The sequence below is a fragment of the Hemiscyllium ocellatum genome, chromosome 11 (assembly GCF_020745735.1).
Source record: "Hemiscyllium ocellatum isolate sHemOce1 chromosome 11, sHemOce1.pat.X.cur, whole genome shotgun sequence".
Taxonomy (NCBI): domain Eukaryota; kingdom Metazoa; phylum Chordata; class Chondrichthyes; order Orectolobiformes; family Hemiscylliidae; genus Hemiscyllium; species Hemiscyllium ocellatum.
Window position 1 is genome coordinate 51,145,029 of NC_083411.1, and position 19,598 is coordinate 51,164,626.

At 40.3% G+C, this 19,598-nt stretch overlaps 1 protein-coding gene across 1 annotated transcript in view; it reads right to left on the reverse strand.

Moving 5' to 3' along the window:
* Window positions 1–391: 391 nt before the first annotated feature.
* LOC132819981 (sodium- and chloride-dependent neutral and basic amino acid transporter B(0+)-like) overlaps window positions 392–19,598 on the reverse strand; it is a 76,929-nt gene continuing 57,722 nt past the window's right edge. Inside the window, exons 10-15 of the mRNA XM_060831916.1 lie at window positions 16,113–16,238; window positions 13,622–13,740; window positions 8,041–8,140; window positions 5,618–5,727; window positions 5,358–5,511; window positions 392–423 (exon numbers count right to left, since the gene is read on the reverse strand). Coding sequence (XP_060687899.1) covers window positions 392–423; window positions 5,358–5,511; window positions 5,618–5,727; window positions 8,041–8,140; window positions 13,622–13,740; window positions 16,113–16,238 — 641 coding nt within the window. The remainder of the gene's footprint in view (window positions 424–5,357; window positions 5,512–5,617; window positions 5,728–8,040; window positions 8,141–13,621; window positions 13,741–16,112; window positions 16,239–19,598) is intronic.

Below are 19,598 nucleotides of genomic sequence, written 5' to 3' on the forward strand. Positions count from 1 at the left end.
TTCCAGCAACACATTTTCAGCTCTGATCTCCAGCATCTGCAGTCCTCACTTTCTCCTTAAAAATGTCCCCCTAGTCTTGAAATTCCCCATCTTAGGGAAAAGACAACTACCATCAACTCTATCTATACCTCTCATTATTTTATAAACCTCTATCAGGTCACCTCTCAACCTCCTACGCTCCAGTGAAAAAACGTTTCAGCCTTTCTTTATAACTCAAACCTTCCATACCTGGCCACATCCTGGTAAATCCCTTCTGACCCCTCTCCTGCTTAATAATACCCTTCTCCTCTCTGACTGCACTTTCTTAAACCGTGATGGGGGTCAGGGATGGGAGCAACAATGAGAAAAGAGAGAAGGTTGAGAACTGATACAGAAGATAAAGGGAGAAAGTTCAATAAACAAGGCAGGCAAGAGCATGGCGGGCTATGAGGAAAAACAATGAATTAAACACATTTATTTCAACGCAAGAGGACTGACAGGTAAGGCAGATGTACGTAGGGTATGGATAGGAACATGGGACTGGGATATCATACCCTTTGCAGAAATTTGGCTGAGGGAGGATGATGACTGGCAGCTTAATGCTTGGCATGTTGATGCTATCGGAAGGATAAAAAGGTGCACAAGAGAGGTGAGGGAATGATGTTTTTGATTAGGGAATTCAACTTGTACTTAGAATATTCCTGGGTGATTGTCTAGCTATATGGATGAACTAAAAATAAGAAAGGGGTGATCACTTTGATTGGATTGGATTATAAGCCCCCAACAATTGTCACAGTAATGGTCTGGTACAAGTTAGTTTGCCCTTGAGTTTTTTTTAGAGAGGGGATAATTGGCCAGGCTCCATCGTGCCTGAACTTTGAATGGTTCACTGGGGCCTTGTTGTTTCCCCAAACAAATACTGCTTCAGATCAAAAGCTTGAAAGACCTTTTGAAAACTTGGTCTTGTCAAGGGGACGTGGCCAGCTCTCGAGCTGTTCAGTTCAGTACGGGAGGGAGTAGAGTCATGGGGGAAACTGGAAGCCTTCTCTCTGTCCTTCTGCCCTTCTGATTTTGAACTGTATGCTGCCTGTGCCATTGTTTGCTGTTTGTGCTTAGGGATCTGTGTACTGGGATTGTTGCAAGAATTTTCAGAACAGCATCATTAGGTAGGGTTTGGATAGGATAAGTTATCGGGTATTCTGTTTTCTGTTCCTTGTAGTTCATTTTATAATTTTGCAAATAAATTTTGTTTGTTTAAAACCTGGCAGTTGACCAAGCTGATGTACTCCAGGAATATCCACTGTACACCTCATTAAACAAATAGCAAAGTTACAGTCAGACCTAGTCCATGACAGACTGGGGGCTTTTTGCAGGATTTAAACAGCGAGTGGTAGTTGCTAGTGTCTTTTATTTCGGGTGTTGATTTGGTTGGTTTAAACCGTGTTCGGATGGCAATGGCTCTTTCAATCACCAAGGAGTTCCTGGAGGTGGAAGAAGTGACCTCGGGGGTTTTGCAAAAGGCAGATAAGACCAAACTGCAGGAATTAATAGACAAGCTAGGGTTGAATTTACCTCCTAATGTGAGGAAAGATGAGATGAATTCAGCAGTAGCTCAGTATTCAAATTTGCTGGAAACACTATCAGGATCTGTAGAGATGGCAAGAATTCGATTGTAAATGAAGCAGCTTGAGTTAGAGGGGAGAGATAAGGAAAGGGCAGCAGAAATGAAACAGTTTGAATTACAATTAAAATCAGAAGAGAGAGAAAAAGCAAACACATTAAGGGCTTTAGCCACAGAGAAAGAAAGATAATGAAGAACTCTAGCAGAAGAGAAAGAAAAAGCAAAGAGATTGAACTTTAGAAATTGACACTTAAAAAGGGAAGTCAGCACAAAAGGATGGAGATGCAGGCTGAAGGTAGGTTTAGTGAGGAAGAGAGTGAGGATGAGCAAGCCCCTGGCAGTCAGAAGCCTAGTGAGAAACTGTTTAAGTATGTTCAAACAAGGCCTAAATTTAATGAGAAGAATGTGGAAGCCCTTGTCATTTCATTTGAAAAAGAATCTAAACAAATGCAATGGCCAGTCAGTGTGTGGGTTTTGTTGATCCAAACCAAACTTGTGGGTTGAGCTAGTGAGGAATTCACATCGCTATCAGAGCAGGTATCTGGGGAGTATGAGTAGGGAAAAGAATCAATCTTAAGCGCATATGAATTGGTACCAGAAAGCCTATAGACGTTTAAAGAATCTAAGGAGGAACCCTGGTCAAACTTATATTGAGTTTGAAAGAATTAAACAAAGTAATTTTGGTAGGTGGATACGAGCTTTAAAAATAGAACAAACTTACAATACCCTTAGAGAGACAATTATTTTGGAGGAGTTTAAAAATTCACTGCCTGACATAGTGCAAATTCATTTGGCAGCGCAGAGAGTTAAAAATGGCAAGCTTAGCAATTGAAGTGGCTGATGATTATGAGTTGGTCCATAAATCACGGTCTGACTTCCTGCATCAATTTCAATCCATGAGGGATAGAAGTTGGGGAAAAGAGAAATCCTCCTGTGGAAAGGGTAAGATAGATCTCAGTGAAGATCATAAGGAGACCTTATCACAGCGTAAAAAGGAAACCCCAGAAGGGGACGAAGAAGGTAAAAGCTCCAGTGTTTTTATTGCAATAAAGTAGATCACATGAAATCACAGTGTTGGTGGGCTAGGAAAAGCACAGGAAAGCCAGGCATGGGAAAGCAGGATAACCCTGGAAGTGTTGTTGGAGTGGTAACAGTGGGAGCTAGAAAGCTGCATCAGAGTGCACAAGCTGATCAGAGGTTGGTTAAGGAAGAAATGCCAGATCTGCTTTAAAAATATACCTGAAAAGGTAAAGTTTATTCATGTTAGAGTAGCAAGTAAAGAGGTTATAATATTAAGGGACACAGGATTCTCTCAGTCTGTGATGTTGAAGGATGTGGAGGAATATACTCCTGAAGGACTATTGCCAGAAAAGTTACTGGTAACAAGAGTTCATGGTGAGACAAAAAGTGCTCAATTATGTAAAATGATGCTAGAGTGACTAGAAAAGAGTGGAGAATGTGTATAGGAGTACTGGACAAAGTATCGGTTCCAGGAAAACAATTTGTCCTTGTGAATGATACAGCTGATTCACTGGTAGGTGTGCTGCCTACTGTAGTTGAAAGACCTGTGGATACTCAAGCAACTAAAGCACTGCAAGAATCTTACTTGGGAATCTTCCCTGTTTGTGTAGTAATGAGGTCACAGAGTCACCAGTTGAAGGAGGAGAGATCAAAGGGTACAGATAAGAAATCTGAAGTGGCATTAGCAGAGACTGTATTCAATCAGTTAGTTAAGATAAAACAGGAATAAATAAATAATCATGCAAATATCTTTACCTGTGCAAAACTCATTGAGGTTCAGCAGAAAGATGAAAACTTAAAGCAATTGTATCAAAAGGCATATACAGAGAAGGAGTCTGAATTTATCCCTGTGTGCTATTACCTGAAAAATGATGTCTTAATTAGGAAACAGAGACCATCACATATTCAAGCAGATGAGAAATGGGCAGAGATTCATCAAATTGTATTGCCAGTGGGGTATAGAAAGGAAATGTTGCAGGTGGCACATGAATCACCACTTGGAGGCCATTTAGAAGTGAGGAAAACACAAGCTAAAATACAAAGACATTTTTACTGGACTGCACAAGAATGTAGTTGAATTTTGCCAGCTATGTCATGCATGTCAAGTGATTGGAAAACCACCGATGGTAATAAAACCTGTAACTTTAATACCTATTCCAGATTTTGAGGAACTTTTTACCAGAGTCTTAATTGATTGAGTAGGTCCCCTACCACAAACAAAAAGTGGGAACCAATATTTGTTAACAATAATGTATACATCGACAAGATTTCAAGAGGCTGTTCCATTACACAATATCACAGCTAAAAGGATTGTAGAGGAATTACTCAAAGTTTTCACTAGATACAGACTACCAACAGAGATACAGTCAAATCAAGGGTCAAACTTCACATCCAAACTATTTAAGGAAGTTATGGACAGTTTAGACATAAAACAATTCAAATCTACTGCGTACCATCCAGAATCGCAGGAAGCGTTAGAAAGATGGCATTGAACACTAAAGACCATGTTGAGGGCTTATAGTCAGGATTATCCAGATGATTGGAATAAGGGAATTTGGTTGTTCTTTTTATGATCAGAGATGTACCAAATGAATCCACCTAATTCAGTCTATTTGAATTAGTTTTTGGACATGAAGTGAGAGGACCACTAAAATTGATTAAGGAGAAATTAATATGTCAGAATTCAGAGACCACCCATTTGGACTTTGTGTCAAATTTTAGAGAATGATTAAATTGAGCTAGCGAGTTGACTCAACAGCATTTAAAAGTACCACAGCTCACAATGACTCAGCAAGTGGAATAAGAAATCAAAATATTGCTATTTTGCTATCAGGGATAAGGTATTGTGGTACTTCCAGTAATAGGTGAACCTTTAAAAGCAGGATTTAGTGGATCTTATAAAATCGAAAGGACATTGAGTGAGGTAAACTACTTGATATGGACCCCAGACTGGAAGAAATCTCACAGAGTGTGTCTTGTGGGATACTCAAAAGATATTTTGACAGGGAAGGAAAGCAAGAGAAGGTGTTAATGATTACAGCACAGAAGGAAGAGCCAAGTTCAGAGGCTTCTGAATTGGACATTCCTCAAATTAAATGGGACAATGAGGAAGTTGTCAAAAATTGGGATAAATGATTGGGTTATCTTCCTGAGAAAAATTGAAATTACCTGAAAGAGCATTACTATCACATGGGGAGATATGAGGAAATAACCTGGGAAGTATTAGCCTAATGGTGCATGATGCAGAGATAGGAGAGGCTATTCCGATTAAGCAACAAGTCCCCAGATGTAAATAAGGAGGACATCACAGTGTCGGCAAGGCTGCGTTTGTCCTGTCTGGTGCTTAGGTTGATGTCGGATGTTTTGTTTGCTCTCAAAATAGGTAAGAATCAATTATGTCCTTTCGTGAAGGACATTAGTAAACCAAATGCATTTTAATGACAATCACCAGTGGTTACATATTCACTATTAGACTTCTCTATTTCTCTTTTCTCCTTCTCAACATATCTTCACACCGACTGGTTCAGCCAAGCTTCTGTTCTTCTACTGTGTAATTTGTCGTGAGGTTTGGTGTAAGATTTTACTTTATGACACTTCTTGGGAGTACAGTGGGATATAATATAGCAGTAGAGGCACTGTATTACTAAAAGTTGCTGTAAAGTAGGAGTCTGAGAGGTTGTCACAGAAACTGTTTCCTGATCTTTCAAACATTTCCTCACCTGCCACAAGGTGGGGCCCTCAGCTTGGACAACTCTCACCACGGCTATTATGGGTACCCACATAATACAGAAGATGATCATACACCAGCCCAGCGCTATTGACCAGACAGAGTATTCAACTGGTCCATATGTTGGAAGGGCAAATGTTGTTAAGGACCAGACTAAGATTGCCTGAATGAAATAAACACAGAAAGTAAAATCAGTAACATGATGAAAGGGACTTACTGTACATTTTTACATTCAGCTTAAATCACTCAAAGATGTAACATCTCCTTACGGTTAAAATGCACGGAGAGATCAGAATCCAACAAGCTCTCCACCAGAGCCAGAAAAGCCAATTCCTTTTCCCAATCATCATCTCACTGTCCTTGATGAATCTGTTTATCCCTGTGAATGGCAAGGAAGCAGAGAGACACCATCACTCGCGCTGTCCTGTCTTCAGGGCAGCTTGTTTTCTGTTGAAGTTCATCTTGTACAGGTGGCATTGATGAACAGGTTAAACAGAGAAAGGATTGCTGAAGATTTCAAATTGGATGAACAGAGTGTTCCCTATCACCAAATCGATTATCTGTACTCCAAGATTTAAAGGTCTTGAAGGAACTCTCACACTGTTTCGAGAAGACAAGTGTTCAAGGTGAATGGGAGATGAAGTGAGGTGGCAGGTTGAGGCCAAAGGTGCCAATGAGTGGGGATTGATGATGTGGTGAAGTCATGTTGGTTGTGGAGCAGGGTTGTGGAAGATTTGGATCTGGTCAGGTATGGAGTTGGGAGTGTTTGATAGTGGAGATGAGAGGTGTGTGTTGTCTGGAATAGAGAGTGGTGGGTGGTCACATGCCCATGGGAAGTGATGTCACAGGTGAATGACTTGGTGGGAGACTGTTAATGTTATTCATTGTCAGGTCAACGTGAATGATTGAGGGAGTCATTTTTATAATGAGAGCAGATTTTAATCCTTCTAACATTTCCTGGGTAATTATAAGTCAGTCAGAACTTTCTGAAGTCTCTGTCTCTAACTCAGAGTTGGAACTTATTCAGAGGATTTTTGACACTGGGTATTTCCATGAGTATCATACATTCCCAGGCAATTCCCATATAGCCAGTGTGTTGGGACATCTGCCTGATCCTGGTGTACAGCTTCCAGCCAATGCCTGGTCTCCCAAAATCTGGAAATGTAAAATGTCGGCTAAGAAATTGCATTCATCACTTTAGAATTGATGAGCCTGATCTTTGTGTGAACAATAGTTAAGGGAATGGAAACAATGGCTAATGTTAATTCCTGTAAACAGGTAATCAGTAAATAGTATTCCCTTGGCTGTATTCTTAGGGCACCATAGGGCAAGAAAATGATCAAGAAACTTGTCCAATGGAATGAATAGATATGGATAGCACAGATAAAAGACATTGGAGTGTTGTCTGACCATGATGGTATTAAATAAGGAAACAGGTTGGATGGACTGAATGGCCTACTCTTATTCCTGTGTCCCAAGATAAAGGATCAGGAAGCATATTAATGTTCCTAATCTCTATGATGATCAAGACACTCACAGGAACAATCTCATTAAGGGAATCTCCTGATTCTGTAGGATCATCATTGTGGTCAGGGAAGTGAGAAGTCTTGAAACAATGTTAAGAATCTACCCATGTGATGCTTCTGTTATGAAGGTGGAAGGGAATATTTGGGGGTTTTGAAACAGTCAGAATGGACAAAGAACACAACTGTATAGAAATAGGCCTATCGGCCCTCTAAGCCTGTGCTTACACATTTTGCTCTTCCATAATAAAACTGTCCTCACGAACAGGATCTGTATCCCTCTATTCCCTTCCTATTCATGTATTTGTCCAGGTGCTTCTTGAATGCTGCTATTGTGTCTACTTCCACCATCTCCTCTAGCAGGCGTGTTCCAGGCACTCACCACCCTTTGTGTGAAAAACATGCCTTGTAGATCACTTCGAAACATCCCCCCACACCTTGAAAGTGTGTCCCCTAGTAATTGATCCCTCCACCCTGGGGAAAAAAAACCTCTTACCTTCCACTCAATCCATGCCATCACAATCTTCTAAACTTCTATCAAGTCACCCCTCAACCTTTCATATTCCAATGAAAACAAACCCAGTCTGTCTAAATGTTCTTCATAGCTAAAATCGCCATACCCTGCAACATCCTGGTAAACGTTTCCTAAGCATCCACATCCATCTGCTACTGTGGTGACCAGAACTGTATGTAATATACCAAGTGTGACTTAACTAAAGTTCCATAAAGCTGCAGCATAATTTGCCTACCCTTACAATCAATGCCACTTCCAATGAAGGCAAGTATGCCACAGGTTAATTGGATTGGAAGGATTCAGTTGCTGTGGGGTAGTTATCAAGTGAGGGCATGATTGAATAGCAAGTCAATTAGTTTCTAAATTTTGCTTTTCACTGTGGGACATGCATGATGTTGTTCACCTGTTATATCTGTATCATAGCCTTGTGATTTTGAAACATAGTTCAATAAAATTAGTTCATGAATTTTATAATCCTAAACTTTTGCCTCTGTCATTATTCATTTGACTCAAGTCTAAATCCTCACTAACTGTTCAAACCCTATAGTTATCTGCACAATATCCAGTGTAGATTTTGTAGTGTTCTCTGAAGAGGTGAAAGTATTCTCATAAATACATTTCAATTGTAATTATTTTTTTTTCCAGTCATACCCACCATTGATCCAGCTGAGACCAATGAGTTCCAACAGAGCAACTACAATGAGAATCCATCCAGTACAGAAATAATCCATTAAATGTAACCAATAAATCCCAACCTAAAATGAAATGGAAAATTAGAAAGCATTAAATGGAAAAAAACATAACATTCAAATCTTTAAAATAGACATTAAAAGGATTTAAGAATTTATCTTTTCTCAACCGCAAAATACCCTGTTTCCTCGATTTATTCTCATTCCTTGAAGGGCTGGAATTAGTTGTGTTCCATTTTTCTTTTTTGAAATAAACAATCAATTTTGCATGTAGCAGCACGGTGGCTCAGTGGTTAGCAGTGCTGCCTCACAATGCCAGGAATGCAAGTCTGATTCCACCCTTGGGTGACTGTCTGTGTGGAGTTTATAAGTTCTCCCCATGTCTGTGTGGGTTTACTCCAGGTGCTCTGGTTTCCTTCCACAGTCCAAAGATATGTGGATTATTGTGGTTCTGTTCGCCGAGCTGGAAGTTTTTGCTGCAAACGTTTCGTTCCCTGGCTAGGGAACATCATCAGTGCTATTGGAGCCTCCTGTGAAGCGCTGCTTTGATGTTTCTTCGGTATTTATAGTGGTTTGTTCTTGCCGCTTCCACTATAAATACCGGAAGAAACATCAAAGCAGCGCTTCACAGGAGGCTCCAATAGCACTGATGATGTTCCCTAGCCAGGGAACGAAACGTTTGCAGCAAAAACTTCCAGCTCGGCAAACAGAACCACAACAACGGACACCCGAGCTACAAATCTTCAACCAGACTTTAAATATGTGGATTAGGTGGATTGGCCATGCTAAATTGTTCATAGTGTCCAGGGATGCAAAGGCTAGGCGGATTAACCATGGGGAACGCAGGGTTGTAGGGTAGAGGTTGGTTCTGGGTGCGCAGCTCTTCAGAGGATCAATGCAGACTTGATGGGCTAAATGGTATTTCCACACTGCAGAGAGTCTATGATTCTGTCCAGATGTGATCTCGGTCAGGTGCAACACCTCTCTGGATTTATATATTATGATCTTTCCATGCCTTTCAATATTTTATTCACTGTTTTAACTTCCTGGGAACATTGTACTAATGATATTTATGAAATGTTCACAAAAGTCCTCTAGATATCTCCCCTTCCCATGACCTCTACTACATTCTCAGATGACACATATTCCTCATCAACTTTCCCTCTGCTCAAATTGCAATCGTCTTTATTAAATTAAATCTGCAACATTAGTCAAAATATTTTCTTTTTATTACTGCGATCGTGGGAATTAAAGGCAGCAATAAATATAGAGACCACAGCTTTATCCTGGATGAGGAAGGTCATCACTCCATCTTCATACAGACGTTAATAATTGGTGAACACCCTGATATTGCAACATCTGATTGCTTCATCAATGATTTCTAGATTTTAGCCTCCACTGCTCAATGCAGAAATTAGTGCTGTGTGTCAATCATTCTTCATGTGTTGCAGAATTCCAGACATAAATTCTCAAATTGCTTTTCCTCATTTTAAACCAAGCTCTCCAATCTCATAAATTTAATATTCTGAGTAAAATCACATTCTATAACCGCATAAGATCACCTCTCAAAATGAACTGGTCTGCAGCCTGAAAAGTACAATTTCTTGAATCTTTCCTCATAACTCAAAACCCCAATTCTAGGGGGTCAATCTTGTGGCTCCTAGCATTACAGTCTCCAGTATCCATGTGTCTGTCTGTCTTGTTGGGAAGAACTGGACGCAGTAGTTAAGGTAAGGTCTGACCACAGTGCTGTAAAGTTTGATGACCATTCCTTCTGATTTCTATTCTACAGTTTTGTGATCCAATTGATGAGGCTTATGGACTTTGTGAAACACAGAAAGCATGACACAATCCAAGAGAACGCTGCCTGTTTAATTGACTCACCAAGGAACACCTTCAACATTCACCACTTCGGCAAGTGTCCTGCAAGAGCACTTTACAAAACTGCATTCCCCACAACCAAGCTAAAGCAGGCACCAGGCACAAAAGAAAGTTGATTTACAAAGCAAAGAATTTCAGGTGCTGGAAGGTTGAGATGGAAATCAGGAAATTCTAGAATTATTCAACAGGGCAGACATATTCAACAGGGAGATGAATAAGATTAACATTTCAGCTCAATGATGATCCTTCAGGAAGGAATTGGAAATCTTCATCAAGGGACAAGGGTACTGAGGGTGGAGAGTTGGAAATGGATTTTGCAAAGCAAGTCGGTAGGAATCCACATTTTGTTTATAAAGACATGCATAAAATGATGGGAAGGAAAGAAGGGAGGGTGTTGTTTTCAGGGGGCAACTTGGGGGCACTCCAATTACACATAGCATCATGCTCAACTGCTCTGCAAAATCCATCCCAACCAAAGATTTCCAAACCTTCCTCGACCCAATATCCAGGATTTATAGATTCCTTGGTCCCACATGTGGCCTTGTCTGCAGTACCAGCAGTGCCCACCACTGAGCTTGTGGCACTGCTGACACTGGTGGAATGGCTGGTCAATCGGATACTCTTGCTAAGGATGGCACCTCTTCCTGCTGGTGATTGGCATGAGCCCCATTATTAGGAAATTTATCCTGCCCACTGCACTGTAAGGCTGCAGGGAATGGATAAATCACATCCTGTTGACTGTCTTCTTAGCCAGCAATACTCACATTCCACAAACAAACAAGAGAAAGAGTCACAGAATCATAGATTGTTACAGTACAGAAGGTGGCCATTCAGCCCATTATGTCCACACTGCTCCCCAGCAAGCATTATGACTCCTGCCACACACCCCTTCCTCACACCCTTTTTCCAATTAAATAATCACCAATACCTCAATTGACTCACCATCACATTTCAAAGCTGTGCACTCCAGACCTGAACATGAAAAAGATCTTCTTCATTACATTTGCAAATCGCTTTAAATCTGAGCCATCTCATTCTCGATCCTTTCACAAAGGGGAACAGTTTCTCCCTATCTACTCTATTCAGACCTCATATGAGTTTGGCAATTTCTGTCACATCTTCTCTTGACCCCTCCTCTCCTCTCTAAGGAGAATGACCCAATCTGTCCAATGTATTCTCATACATTAAGTTTCTCATTTTGGAATCATTTTTGTCGATCTCTTCTGCATTCTTCCAAAGTGTTCACATCCTTCCAATATTGTAGCATTCACAACAGTGCTCAGCACTCCTGGTGAGGATTAACAAATTTCTTATACAAGTTCAACATAACCTTCTTGCTATTATACCCTAATAACTATTATTAAAGCCCAGGATACCATATGCTCTCTCTACATATCCTACTATCTTCAATGATCTGTGAAAAGCTGCCCAGACCACTCCTGCACTTCTTAAGTACTGCACCCCTGACGTTACAAATGTTTTCTCCCCCAAAATGGATCGTCTCAAACTTCTTGCATTGAGTTTTACCTGGAAGCTACCTGCTCACTCCACCAACATGTCTGTGAACTTGTGGACTTTTCAACTCTCTTGCTTAGAGTTTACAATCCTTCCAAGGTTCATGTCACCTCCAAACTTTGAAACTGTCCATTACAAGACAAGGTCTATACCCTGCAAATAAAGCAGGAAAAGCAGGGCTCCCACAACTGATGTAAAACAAGGAACTATGGATGTTGGACATCTGAATCAAAAACACAAACAGAAATTGCTGGTGAAACCTAGCAGCTACGGTACATCTCTGGTGAGAAAGTGGAGTTACCATTTCTCGATGATGAGTCACTGGACTTGAAACATTAACTCTGCTTTCTCCCTTCAGATGCTGTCAGACTTTCTGGGTTTCACCAGCAATTTCTGTTTTTGTTCCAATCCCGATCTCTGGCGAACTCCATTACAAGCCTTCCTACAACCCAAAAAATATTTGGTGATCACTATTCTCCATTTTCTTTCACCCAGCCAATTTTGTATCCAGACTGCTATTATCTCCTTTATACCATGAGCTATAACTTTCTTCATAAGTCTGCTGTGTAACATTGCTTAAAGTGAGTTTTGAAAGTTCATGTACACCACATCAATGACATTACCCTCATCGATCCTTTCTATTACTTCTTCAAGAATTGTCAGCCATGATTTGCCTTTTAGAAATCCACGCTGACTGTTCCGAATTAACCCACATATTTATCTATGCCTCAACTGATTCTGTCATTAATATTTGTTTCCAGATTTTTATCCACCACTGAAGTTAAACTGAATTGTCTGTCATTGCTGGGCTTACCTTCATAGGTTTTCTTTTACAAATAAAGGCGTAACGTCTGCAATTGTCTAACCAGTCAGCACCTCCCCTGAGTTTAGGGAAGGCTGGAAAATTATGGTCAGTGGTGCTTTAATTTCTACACTTGCTTCCCTAAATGTTCTTGGATGCATGACACCTGCTTCTGGACCTTGTCAATTTAAATATTGATTGCCTACTCAAAACTTCTTCCTGGTGAATATTGATCTTTATCGTGATAGAGCTTCCTCCTCCATTACTATAACTGGTGTCGCTTCCATCTCCTTAGTAAAGACAGATGCAAGGTATTCAGTTAACCCCTTAGTCATGTCTCTTGTCTCCATATTTCCTATATTTCAACTTGTGGGCCAAGTGCTGGAAAGTGAGATTAATGTAGAATTAATATAATTTTGGTTGTACAGACTTGAGGGCCAAAGGTCCTCTTCTGTACTATAGGATTCTATGATTCACTGTGTAAACCACCTTTTTTACCCTAATTGACTCAACTCCTCATTTTGCTATTAATGTGCCTATAGAAGACTTTGGGATTCCTTGATATGTTTGGCTGACAGTGCTTTCTCATCAGTGCTTTCTCATCAGTTAGTACATTTGGCTGGACAGCTGTCTTGAAATGCTGAGAGACGTCAGAGGTGCGTTTCAATTCCTGCACCAGCTGAAGATACCACGAAGTATCAACCTCTCCCCTTCCCTGAGGTGTGGTGATTCTCACATTAAACCATCACTCGTCGCCTCTCTGTGGCCCAGTAGGCCCATGGTGGCTTTACCTCTGACCTTAATCTTCTTATTAAACCCCCTTCACTTCTCCAATATGCTTTTCATTTCCCCTTTGAACCTTAGTGTTCTGCTTGAAGTTTTTGTCTTGACACTCATCATAACCTCACTTTTTCTTCTTCATTTTGTATTCTATCTCCTTTGTTCATCCTCAGAGCTCTGCATTTGTTTGTTCTCCTTTTGCTTTTTGAGGGAACATACCTTGATTGTACCTGAATCATGTCTATTTTAAACATAGCCCTTTGTTCAGTGACTGTTTTTCCCACCATAATTTTGTTCCTGTCTCTCTGGCTCAGCTCCATTCTTTGCCCATTGAAGTCAGCTCTCCTCCAGTTAATTCTTCTTATTCTGGACTGCCAATTATCCATTTTTATCATCATCCCTGGTCCAAAACCAAACCAGCAGTGGGGTTCTAAATGCTGGGAGCTTATTTAGACTGAACTTAATTCTTTGTGATTTATGAAACAGTGTCTCATTTTACTGAGTATCCTTGTCTGGAGAGGGTTGATTGCTCATGTGGAAACATAGCAAATGACTAAGCTACAACTTACCTGTGTTACAAACAGAAGGCCAAGGAAATAAAATAACAAACAAAGACCAGCTGTCAGATAAAGACGCTTTGGCCTAAGGAACTCAGGAAACTGGTCCAGCAGGCTTGTTATTACTGTTTCTACTGAAAACAAAAGTTATCAGTGATTAATTAATGATTTATACCAAGTCTTAGATAAATCCACCACCAGAGAAATGGCAGCCAAGAGAACTGAAGGAGCCAATGGGGAGAGATTTCTCTGTCTATGGGCAGAATTGTATAAGAGCAATGTTTGGAAAATGGAGGCTTGCTAATGTCTCCTGAAAATAACTCACCATCTCAGGGTGGGTGATAGAAGATTCTGAGATGTGGGCTATAGGCTGTGATTCAGTGGGAACGATAATATTAGACATTTAGTTCAACAATGTGTGGGAGAACTCTCTCAGATTGTATTGCAGAAGAGTTTGCAATACTGATTGGGAAGATTGTACCTTTGCTGTTTCTGATGCCAGGCAGTTCATCTGGTTTATTTTTCCTATCGGAGTAATGAGCCACAACTGAGTGGCTTGCCACTTTATTTCAGAGAGGGTTTTTGTTTCATGCCTCACAATTAATATGTTACCACAGCACTGTGGGGCAGCAAGGTTGCTCAGTGGTTAGCATTGCTGCCTCACAGTGCCAGGGACCCAGGTTCAATTCCAGCCTTGGGTGCCTGTCTGTGTGGAATGAGTGTGGGTTGTGATGTCTGCATGGGTTTCCTCCGGATGCTTGGTTTCCTCCCACAATCCAAGGATGTGCAAATTAGGTGAGTTGGCCATGCTAAAATGCCTGTAGTATTAGGTGCATTAGTCAGGAGTAAACGTAGGAGAATGGGTCTGGGTGGGTTACTCTTCGGAGGGTCGGTGTGTACCTGTTGGGCCAAAGGGTCTGTTTCCACACAGTAGGGAATCTTATCTAATATAATAACCTGTAAGGCATTATATAAACCCTGCATAATTATGTGACTTAAAAGCAGAAAGGTCTCAGAAACTATCTTGACTTGGGCCACTTCAAGCATGACATACTGACAAACTGTGCTGCATGTTGTAATTGAGTACTTTCATACTCACCGAGAAGCGTACATGAATATAATGTTTGAATATAACAGTGAGCTGCAATAAATATTCTGTTAGATTCTTTAATCACATAAAGCATTGAAGCAAAATGCACATCAAGGATTCCAGGGTCTAACATATGATTATGGTTCTGAGGTTTTCAAGAAGGTCTCTCACACACAATCTCCTTCTATAAAAGGCATTAGGTGTCAGATGGGTTTTTCTGACACAATGATAGCTCTACAGTCAAAATTACTGACAGCAATGTTATTTCATCCAGGTTTATTTGATTGAATTCAAATTCCTCAGACACTGACGTGAAACACAACCAGAAACTATTGGAAACACTCTGCAGGTTTGGCAGCATCTGTGGAGAGAAAGCAGAATTAACATTTCAGATCCAGTGACCCTACTTCAGAATGCTGTTTTTTGAAGAAGGGTCACTGGACACAAAACATTAACTCTGCTTCCTCTCTACAGATGCTGCCAAACCTGCTGAGTTCTTCCTGCAATTTCTGATTTCCAGCATCTGCAGTTATTTATTGACACAGTGGTAAGGGTTGATCTCATGTCTCCAGGTCATTTATCCAGGCCTCCAGATTAGTCTGTTAACTGAATCACAACATAATTGCTGCTCAATACATTTTAACAAATCCTGTTCCTGATGAGAAGGGTCTAGATGTACATCAAAAATGATAGTTATTATATTGAGACACCTAGAACTTGGCAGCAGAAACAGAAATATGAGTTGTATGATACAACAGAAAGAACAAGGAAAGGGGAAGCAATGGCCTAATGGTATTACCGTTGGACTGTTAATCCAGAGATTATATCCAAGGGACCCAGGCTCAAATCCTGCCACGGCAGTTGGTGGAATTAAGAATCTAATGATGACCATGAATTGATTGTTGGAAAAGCTGACCTGATTTCCTAATGTCTTTTAGAGAAGGAAGCTGCCATCCTTACTTGGCCTGGCCTAGATGTGGCTCCAGACCCGTTGCAATGTGGTTGACTCTTAACTGCCATCTGGGCAATTAGAGATGGGCAATAAATGCTGCCTAGCCAGCAATGATCTCATCCCATGAATGAATGAAGAAAAACAAAATTGTGAACAGCGACTGAACATGAATGCAGATTTTTAAAAAACATGAATTCCACTGTAAATCTTCTAGATGTTAGGTAACAATGACCTGAATATTTCTTTCCTACAACTTGGAACACGCTTCATTCAACCAAGCTGAGGTTTCATTAAGACATTGTGGAGAATTTGACTCTCGAGTAACATTGTTTTCTCATGCATTACAATCATCAGCAGTAGTTCCAAACATAGTAGCTTAGATAAGTTCCTTTTATAGAAGTAGAAAGAGATTGGTTAAATTAAGTAACATTATTGTTGAACTTAAAAGATATCATTCTTACCAAAACTTGCAAACAATGTGTCAAGTCCCAAAGTGAGCAGCATGAAGAAAAATAAAATGGACCATAAAGTTGCCCATGGCAACTGTGCAAGGGCCTCTGGGTAGGCAATAAAGTCCAAACCAAACCCTGAACAATGGATACAAAACAAATGATAATATTAGTCCTGCATACAATCAACACACACTGCTACATTTAATTCCGTATAGTCACTGATGTTGAGGCAAATTCAAAAAGTCTCAGCTGAGACATTCCAATTACTTCTGGAACATACCATGTGGCACACCCTGAATGTAAGGATGAATGTATGGACATGAGATCAGTAATTCAGAATGGTGAGATTGTGACATCTTAATTGTGAACTGGATATGTCGAAGGCCAGTAATTTCATATCTGAAACTATGTTAAATCAGTTCTGTACATTTGTTGAATAGTGCCTACTTTCAATGGGAATCAATAATTTTAAAGAAACTTGTTTTTTTATAGGTATTTTTATTGAAAATTTAACATTTTTACAAGTTTACAAAATAAAAAAAACCCAAGCATAAACATTGATACACAATTAAATCTTAAATAAATAACAACCAAAATTTAACAAAAAAAACCGACAAAAAAAACTCAACTAACTACTAATCTAACCGACAACTAACCAGAGTGCAGAATTAAGTCTCTTACATTATTAAATTAAGAGAAACAAAAACCCAACGGATAACACAGAAATTGGGTACTGAGATACATACTGGGAATGTATTAACATCATATGTAACAAAACCCGTATTCGTGCGGGATTCCTCTCCCAAGGGGCCACGGACCAGCCAGGTTCGCCATTTCAATTAAATAAAAGCCCTTGTTAGGACGGCCGAAATATATGTATTTATATAATTCAAGAAGGACTGCCATATTTTATGGAATAATTTGGTCTTTTGGTGCACCATATTTGTAAGGAAATCAAGGGGAATACATTCCATAACTAATCTGTGCCAAATTGAAAGTCCAGGGGGGCCCTCAGCCACCCAGTTGACCAAAATATTTTTCCTTGCATAGAAAGAGAGAATAGAAAATAATCTCTTCCCGTGCATATCCAGGGAGGGTGAGTTCGAAAAGCCCAAAAAGAGAGATACAGGTTCCACTCTAATTTCCGTTCCTAAGATTTCTGTCATAGCAGTTGCTACTTTAGTCCAATATCTACGGATCTTATGACAGGTCCATAGGCAATGTACAAAAGTGTCCACCTCTATTTTACATTTGGGACACATTGGAGATGTTCCTGCCTTAAACTTTGCCAATCGATCCGGTGCTATATGGGCCCTATGAAGTATCTTCAGCTGAATAGCCTGAGTTCTGTTGCAGATGGTGATTCTTCTGGCATTTTCCCAAATGTCATTCCATGTTTCTATAGAGATTTCTAGTCCCAAATCCTGATCCTATATTTTAAGCAGATTGTCTATATCTCCCGATACTTCACCATGTAGTAAATGATAAATAGTACTGATGGAAGATACCCCCATTGGCCATAGCATTCTACATTCTCTATTTGATTTATAAAGACTATCTAATAACGTAGTCTTCTTCTGCATGTAATCTCAAATTTGGAAGTATCAAAAGAGGTCTCCATTAGGTAATCCGAATTTCTGACGCAGCTGTTCAAAAGACATCAGGATCCCTTCTTTAAATAGATCCCCTAAACAAGAGATACTGCTGGATCTCCAGAATTTGAAAGTGGCACCTGTAAACCCCAGTTGAAATCCCCATGCTCCCACTATCGGAGCATAAGGGGATGTTTTATGTGAGTTGCCCTCATTTTGCCGCATTATATTCCAAGCTTTAATTGTGTTTAGTATTATGGGGTTTTTACAGTGATCTGTAATGATTTTCCTCTTGTCTGAAAATAAAAGGTTAATAAGTGGGCATTTTACTTGAGAAGCCGCGATTTCCAGCCACATTGATTGCGGGTCAGACAAGACCCAATCAGCTATGTAACTTAATAGGGAACTTAACTGATATTTCCTAAAATCTGGGAAATCCAATCCTCCCCTTGCCTGTGGAAGCTGTAGCTTCTTCAGCTTAATGAGGGGCTGTCTATGATTCCAAATAAAGAAACCCAACCAGCCTTATGATTTATGTAGTGCCAGCCTCAGCAGCATCACCAGAAGCATTCTCATAGGGTATAGGAGACGGGGCAGGACATTCATTTTAATTAGTGCTATTCTACCTAGCCAGGAAATTGGAAGGTCTCCCCATCGCTGGAGGTCCTGCCTTATCCTTTCCAGTAAATGCACAAAGTTAGCCTTGTATAACTGACCAAATGCTGGGGTAATAAAATTGCCTAATTATAAAAAACCCTCCAGGGACCACTGAAAGGGAAAGTGGGATCCATCCAATAAGTGGGATATACTAGCAAGGCCACCCATTGGCAGAGCCTCCGATTTTGAGAAATTAATTTTATAGCCTGAAAATACACTAAACTTAGATTAAGTGAGGCACGGACATCAAAGGATTACTGAGGAATAGAAGAACATCATCTGCATAAAGGGTAATTTTATGTTTACCTGTACCAATCCTCGGGGTCGTCATATTAGGGTCGGCCTGTATAGCTTCTGCTAGTGGCTCAATTATTAGCGTAAATAGCAATGGCGAGAGAGGACATCCCTGACGGCAGCCCCTATCCATACTGAAGTTATCCGAGCCTAATCCATTGGTAATCACAACTGCTTTGGGATCACTATACAGTGTTGAGACCCATTTGGTAAACACCTTTCCAACGCCAAAGCTTTCCAATTTGTAAAACAAATATGACCATTCAACCCTGTCAAATGCCTTTTCCGCATCTAATGAGACTACTATTCCTGGTATCTTTCCCTGATGGCAGGCTTGAATCACATTCAAAACCCTTCTAACATTATTGGATGATCTACGGCCCTTAATAAACCCCGTCTGATCCTCCTTTATGATATGTGGCAATACACTTTCTAGCCTCAATGCTAACGTTTTAGAGAGGATTTTGAAATATACATTTAGCAAGGATATTGATCTGTATGACGCACAATCTTCTGGGTCCTTTCCTTTTTTAAGGATAAGAGAGATATTTGCCTCTTTCAGTGAAGGCGGGAGACAGCCCTGACTGGATGAGTAGATAGTGTAAAAAATGAGGTCTGCAGATGCTGGAGATCACAGCTGAAAATGTGTTGCTGGTTAAAGCGCAGCAGGTTAGGCAGCATCTCAGGAATAGGGAATTCGACGTTTCGAGCATAAGCCCTTCATCAGGAATGGGTAGTTATACATGTCCATAAGTGGACCAGCCAATATTCCTGTAAATTCTTTATAGAATTCAGCTTGAAAGCCATCTGGGCCAGATGCCTTACCGCTCTGAAGTTGCCTGATTGTGTCAAGTATTTCTTGGATTGTTAGGGGAACATTCAAGACCGATATCTGTTCCTGAGTTAGGTCCAGAAAGGTCAAGTTTTTTAAAAATGATTGCATCCTCCAAGT